At 34.4% G+C, this 6,627-nt stretch overlaps 1 protein-coding gene across 1 annotated transcript; it reads left to right on the top strand.

Annotated features, from left to right (window-relative positions):
* Window positions 1-135: 135 nt before the first annotated feature.
* LOC137808474 (calmodulin-lysine N-methyltransferase) lies at window positions 136-6,375 on the top strand. Its single transcript, XM_068609602.1, has 7 exons — window positions 136-277; window positions 349-529; window positions 1,085-1,164; window positions 2,367-2,427; window positions 2,545-2,660; window positions 5,183-5,315; window positions 5,852-6,375. Exons 1-7 carry the CDS (start codon window positions 187-189, stop codon window positions 6,132-6,134), a joined length of 945 nt encoding a protein of 314 aa, XP_068465703.1. The 5' UTR covers window positions 136-186; the 3' UTR covers window positions 6,135-6,375.
* Window positions 6,376-6,627: the final 252 nt, after the last annotated feature.

Raw genomic sequence — 6,627 nt, 5'->3', positions numbered from 1 at the left:
CTCCGTGAAATTTCTTATTATTATAAATACAAATAATTTATTCAACAATATCTTAAATAAAGATATTACATTTAAAATAAAATAAAAAATAATACTGTGGAAGAATTAAGAATTGGATTAATTAACAAAAGAGAAAGTAGATAAAAATGCCCTCATAATCCGTTCTGAGAAAAACAAAAAGCTGCAATGGACAACACAACGAACGACAAAGCTTCCTCTTTGAGATGGAAAATCCTTCGTCGCGCGCTTCTCTCACGTTCTTCTCCGTCAGACTCAGGTAATTTCATTTTCACAGCTCTCCAATTTCCACCATTTCTGCTCCTAATTTTCTTTTTTATTTCTTTGAAGAAAAACAATCTCAAATTATTATTAAGCGCATTTCAAGAAGGACCAGCCATGGATTCAACTTGATACCCTCGCAAGTAATCGACGACGAACGTGACTCGAACAAACGCGACGGTTCTTCCACCAGAGACGCTCGCGTTTGTTACACTTTACCCATCCCTGACGCTCCTCAACTCTTTTTGACGTCAGTTTGCTATTTTCTTTTTCCTTTTTGGTTTTCAATCTCTCGTTTATGTTCCAATTGGGAAATTTTTCTGTGTTTTTTTTACTTAAAAACTATAATGTTTAGCAAAAGAAACTAAAGTAAATGGCGATTGTACTTTTGGTAAACTAAAGTAAATATTAGCAATTAGGAAAAAATAGTTTTCGGTAAGTAAATTCTGTCGAAACGGATCTAGTTTGAACTGAAATGATTTTGGTTTTCCTATCACCATGCCTTACATGAGAAATGTTAGCAAGACCTCTATTATGGACTGAAGTTGGTTGGGAATCAGAAATATTGTGGGTCTTACTCCTTATTTGGTGTGCGTAACTCATGATTTTGTCGTTTTGTATAAATTTTGACTAATAAAAGAAAATGTGTTTGAAGGAGTGTGATGGAAAGTGTTTGCTAACTTACATCTAGTATCTATAGAAGTAAATGACAACCTCATTTCGTGTGGGTTTACGGGTTCAAAAACTTATTCGCCTTTGAATGATTGTGTTTGCATGATTATCTGTTTGTATTTTGTTTATGCAGACAAAGAGTGGACAGCCGTGCTCACCTTGGTGATTTTGAAATATGTAACAGATACAACATTGACAATACTGGGCTTGTTTGTAAGTTTCTTTTATCATCCTCCTAACAACTCACAGGCACTGCTTCTCAGGTTTGAGAGATTGGTGATATTTGTTTGTATAAAATATTTTCATGAATGTCAACTAAGATTTTGAGAATGATTCACACCCTTCTATTGCCAGTGCTGAAAGCAATGTTTCGAATTCTGGTTGCAATTGCAATTTTGTTATAATTGTGATACAGTAGAAAATTATGGACAAATGTGTCCGCATTTGCAGATGCGGAGACTGCAAAATCCTAAATGTTGAGGTCGAAATCATAGTCGGAACCTGCTTTTTATAACCTTGATTAAATGTGTAAGGTTTAATAACACATTTCAGAATAAAGTGAAATGAAACACGAGTCACAAGCTCATTGTCAAAGTTTTATATATTCTATGTTGAAGGGAAGTTTTTCTTTTAGGACATGAACCGGTTTAATTTGGTACTAAAATTTGTTGGGAGGCTTAGAGCATAATCTTGTAATTTTAAATAGGTCCATTTGTCTTGGTAGCTGAGTTGGGAAGATTAGGTGAGCAACTTGCATTTGGTTAGCATGTGATCTTTTTAAGGCTTTGGTCAATGTTTCCTCTTTTGCTTTGTTTTTTTTTCTGGTTCGGGGGGAGGGGTGGATATCCTGTTAGTTACTTATCAAACTGAACTTTGGATGTAGTGATGTAGATAAGTTGATTTTTCATTTCATTCATTAGAAGAATTCTAGTACTATGGGAAAGAAGGAGTTAGTTATGACAGTTAGGATACTGATTAGTTTAGTTAAGGGGTTAATGAGTTAAATAAATCTTTGTGAAAGTGAAATCCCTTGGAGAGTTTCTCTTCTATTCATGTTCATTTCATCCTTTTTAATAAAAAACGTTATTTTCTTTCTCATTTCAATTCTTGGTTCCTAACAAGAAGCATTATATTTTCCCAAATGTTTTTATGTAAAAATATTGCGTTTTTTAAGTACAGCCCGGGTTAAATGGTAATGTTGCAACCTTGTGACCTGGTAGTGTCTCTACTTACAAGTTCAAATCCTACAAATAGCCCTCTACTTTCAGGGTAAGACTGCATATGTTTACCCATCCTAAACATCACTAGGTGGGAGCCTTGTGCACGGACTCACCCTTTTTATTAGAAGATATTGACATGATTTCATTATCTTTTAAATATTAATTCTGTACATTTTCTTTTCACGTGCTTATAAGGTAATTGGCCTTCAGAAGATGTTCTTGCTCACTATTGCTTGTCACATGCAGACACATTCAGGTTTGAAAACTGCATTATTTTCTTGAAGATTTCATTGTGTATTGCTTAGAATATTTTTGTCACTTTTTGCTGGTATAATTATTTTTTGTCATTTGATATGCATTTAAATTCTTTTAGGTCTAAAAAAGTTATCGAGCTTGGTTCTGGCTATGGCTTGGCTGGATTTGTTATTGCAGCTGCTACAGGGGCATCCGAGGTTGTAATCTCAGATGGAAATCCACAAGTAGTTGATTGTATCCTTTTGGTATAGTTTTGAAGAATTAATTGTATTATTTCAGAGTTCAATATCTTTGTGCTGAAAATGGTTGTGAAGAAGGATACCACAGTGCCCTCTGGGTACTAATTTAAACAAATTTCTTCTTTCCTTTTAAACATGTCTTCATAAATTAAGGGTCAGATGTCTTATATATGTAAATTGAATTTGATAATACCTTTGATGCGATCATTAGTTTATATGTTTCTTCCCTAAACCCTGTTTAAACTCATTTTGTAAGTGTTTTATTGACTGCAGTGTGCCATTATCAGGGTAAGAGGCTTTAATGCTGTAGCAGAGACTGAAAGTTGACTAATTAGGTGACTTTGGTTGCAATTTTTGATATTTTGTTGTGCTCTTCCTACTACTCATGACAGTGGATGTAATTGTCCAAGAATATGCACAGTTATTGTAAATCTTAATTGTCATCTGTCAGTTGTTTATGCTTTCATATGTAAAGGAAAAAAGATCTTAAATTAGATATTGCAAAAGCAAAGCTAGTATGTCACAACCAGGACAAACTGGTTGGGATAGTGATAGGAAACTTGGTGAGAGTTTTCTCATTCCTGCAGTTAATTGCTAGCTTATTTTTTTATAAGAAGGCATAAGTTTGTGTTATACTAAGAGTTGTGACTTGCTTCTCGTTGCCTTTTGATTGGGGATGGGGAACTCTTTTCTAGGATGGGCACAAACAGATGTTTTTCTTTGCTGTAAAAAACAACTTTTTGGATTTTAGTAATTACTATAACTTACTAGTATAATGATAAGTATTAAATGGTTCACTTGAATGATGACCCATGGTTCTTTTTGCCGAAAATGTTGTGAGAAGTGTTCCAATAGATGGAAGAATCGAAGTGGAAGTAAGTATAAGAATAGGAGAGATGTGCCTAGGATGAAGGAAGTCAAGGAACTTATTCGATGCAGCAGCTGATCATAGATGAAAGGCTGCAAGAGGTAGAGAAGAGCTGGGAACACGATAGAACATTAGGGATGGGAAGTGCAAAATGCACAACCTTCTAAAGACAGAAAAGCAATGAAGTAAACAAAGAAAAATGGCTAGTTTTGTGCCTGTTCTGTTCAATTACTGTTATTTTTTTACTATTTAATTCTGTAATTTGAAGTTTATGCATAGTAATGGTTGAAAATATGAAATATTATTAATGAGTAATTTGTGTAGGGTTTTCTCCTTTTTATAGAGAAGAGTTACGTCACTAGAGGAAACTAATCCTGAAAAGGAAAGAAATATGACAATAATAAATTACCTAAATATAAGCTAAACAAAAATGGTAACAGAGTAATCATAAAGAAAATAGTGTGATTACTAGCTATATAGGGGAACACATTAACTACACAATCAAAATTATTAACATAAATATTCCAGAGGATCAAATAGAGATTTATCCTCTTTTGACACCCTGTCAAAACTCCCCCTGAAGCTGGCTTGAAGGTATCCTCCATGCACAACTTGTTGGTTATATTCTTAGACTGTTTCTTGGGAAATACTTTGGTTAAGATATCTATGGACTGTTCTTCTGTGGAACATAACTAATACAAATTTGTCCCTTTTCTATCTTCTCCTTGAAGAAGTGCTTGTTAACTTCCATATGTATGACCCCATCATGTAGGACTGGGTTGTGTATAATAGATATTGCAGATTTGTTGTTCACATTATAACTACCAGTAGAGAATTGAAAACCTTCAATTCTTGAAGAACCTTCTCCACCCACAACTCCTCACAAATTGAGTCACTGCCCTAAATTCAGCTTTTGCACTACTCCTTGCTACAACACTTTGTTTCCTGTACTATTCCACAGCAAGATAATTGAAACAGAGTGTTGTAGCAAGAAACAGTGCAAAAGCTGAATTTAGAGCAGTGACTCGTGTTATTTAGCAAGTGATTAAACTGGTTGTTCAAATACATGCTATTTTGGGCCATTGCACTTAAGGATCAAAATAAATGCTATAGTAAAACCGTTTATTGACCCTGTTTGGATTTTTTTTTTTTTCAATAAATATTGTTATTGGAAAAGAAGGTAAAACACTTGTAAGAAAGTCAGTTAAAATGAAGTATGTTTCTTCAGCAAGGTAAAATTAACTTATATTGAGACTTCCATTTAATTTCTCCTAAAGTTGATTTTAAATCACGCATACATTAATTTTAATTTGTGGGAGAAACTTAATTCATTTACTATCTTATTTTCTTCGGTTTTGAGAACAAATGAAGTATGACAACTATCAACTTATAGATTTTTTTCTCAAAGAACCAATGAAGTCTGTCGGTTCTACCCCCTGTTATTTTCAGCGTCCTTTACTCTGCTTTTGGGTTGAACACTGATTGTTTAACGTTTCCCACTTTGGATTTAATGTGAAGTTTTTTTTCATCGTAATCAGCACAATATCTAATGGTCTTTCTCTAAATAAATTTGCTTGCAGCAATATCCCTTTTTAGAATGTACTGATATATTTTGTAGTTAAATGGCATTGCTCTTCCATGACCATCAGATACTCAGCGTAATATTGAAGCCAACTCTGGCGCATTTGGGAATACAGTTGTAAAGTCTATGACTCTTCACTGGAATCAGGAGGATACTACTAATTTGGCCGACACATTTGATATCATCATTGCAAGCGATTGGTAAGATGTTTGATATTTGGACTGCTTCATGCTTGGCTGGAATGCATTTTCCATCTTTAGATGAAAATATTATCTGCGGTTCTTGTGATATAGCTGTCAGCCCGTGACTGCTTATTGCAAACTGTCATATCATGTCAATAGCATTTTTCTTTCCCTATATAATTTGGATAAAGATCAGAGTCGGACAAAGGATTCAGCGTTAGCTAGTAGTCACAAGACAAAATCTATTATTTATCTGGTTGAAGCTTTTATTTATATATGTAATGATCAAATTTTTGCATTCATGTATGTCAGTTGGGAATTGCTGTTACTTTTCTTTGTTTTCTTTTGCTAGCTTTTTATCAGTTTCAATTTTTAAAGTTGGATATACGTTTAGATATCTATATTTATTCTTCAAGTGGGGGCAAAAGACAGCTATATCTTGTACGAAATGCATCAGCAGATTCACATGCATGCAGCTTGACTCGCCTTTTCTTTTGGTCTATATATGCCAGTCTTATCTTTATCTTACGACATTGATTGTGTCATTTTGACAGCACTTTCTTTAAGGATTTCCACAGAGACCTTGCTCGTATTGTCAAACATTTATTATCAAAAGCAGGATCTTCTGAGGCTATATTTTTAAGTCCCAAAAGAGGCAACTCGTTGGACCTGTTCTTGGAGGTGGCCAAGGAAAATGGCTTACGTTTCAGTGTAACGGAGAATTATGATCAAGAAGTCTGGAAACGTCATGAGGCATTCTTGAGTGAAGATAGGGACTCTTGGCCCAGTTATGAGAAAGGTCACAGCTATCCACTCTTAATCAGAATTACCCTTTGAGCTTTCTTTTACGCCTCTTTCTATTGTTGGTTGACTCTTAGACAATGCTCAAACCAATTCCGAGACAGGAATTGTCCTGATTCAGACACTAGCCGATTGCATGCTTTCATTGCGTAATACATTATTTTGTTGGTTGGGTCAAATCTTCAGTAGACAGCACTATTCTCATTCACGAAGGATCAAATGAATTTGTATATCGTGATTCACCTCTAAAGTGCAGATTAAATTTTCAGCCCTAAAAGTATCCAAGATAATTAAAACCTTTTCTTTTTGGGCTAATCCTCCTAGTCATTGCTACTAAAAGATGAAAAAAAAAGTAATTGAAAGTTCTGCGCCTGATAGATAATAGCGAGTTAGTAGTAGTAGTGATTGAAATGTTTGCTCGACTGTGTCCCATTATTGATTAAAAAAATGGCAGGTTGGATGAATCATGTGTGGATTTGTTATAGTTTTATTATCTGTAATGGTATCTAGGATTTGCTATTGGTTTCTG

This window comes from Phaseolus vulgaris, chromosome 3 (genome assembly GCF_000499845.2).
Source record: "Phaseolus vulgaris cultivar G19833 chromosome 3, P. vulgaris v2.0, whole genome shotgun sequence".
Lineage (NCBI taxonomy): Eukaryota > Viridiplantae > Streptophyta > Magnoliopsida > Fabales > Fabaceae > Phaseolus > Phaseolus vulgaris.
Note: the sequence above shows the minus strand (reverse complement) of the source record. Positions and strands in the feature narration are given on the sequence as shown.

Bases quoted from the DNA above. Each gene is read 5' to 3' on its own strand.
- LOC137808474 (XM_068609602.1), top strand. From the start codon at position 187: ATGGACAACACAACGAACGACAAAGCTTCCTCTTTGAGATGGAAAATC. The intron at 1,165-2,366 runs GTAAGTTTCTTT...CGTGCTTATAAG, and splicing joins TGACAATACTGGGCTTGTTT to GTAATTGGCCTTCAGAAGAT. The intron at 2,661-5,182 runs GTATCCTTTTGG...CATGACCATCAG, and splicing joins AAATCCACAAGTAGTTGATT to ATACTCAGCGTAATATTGAA.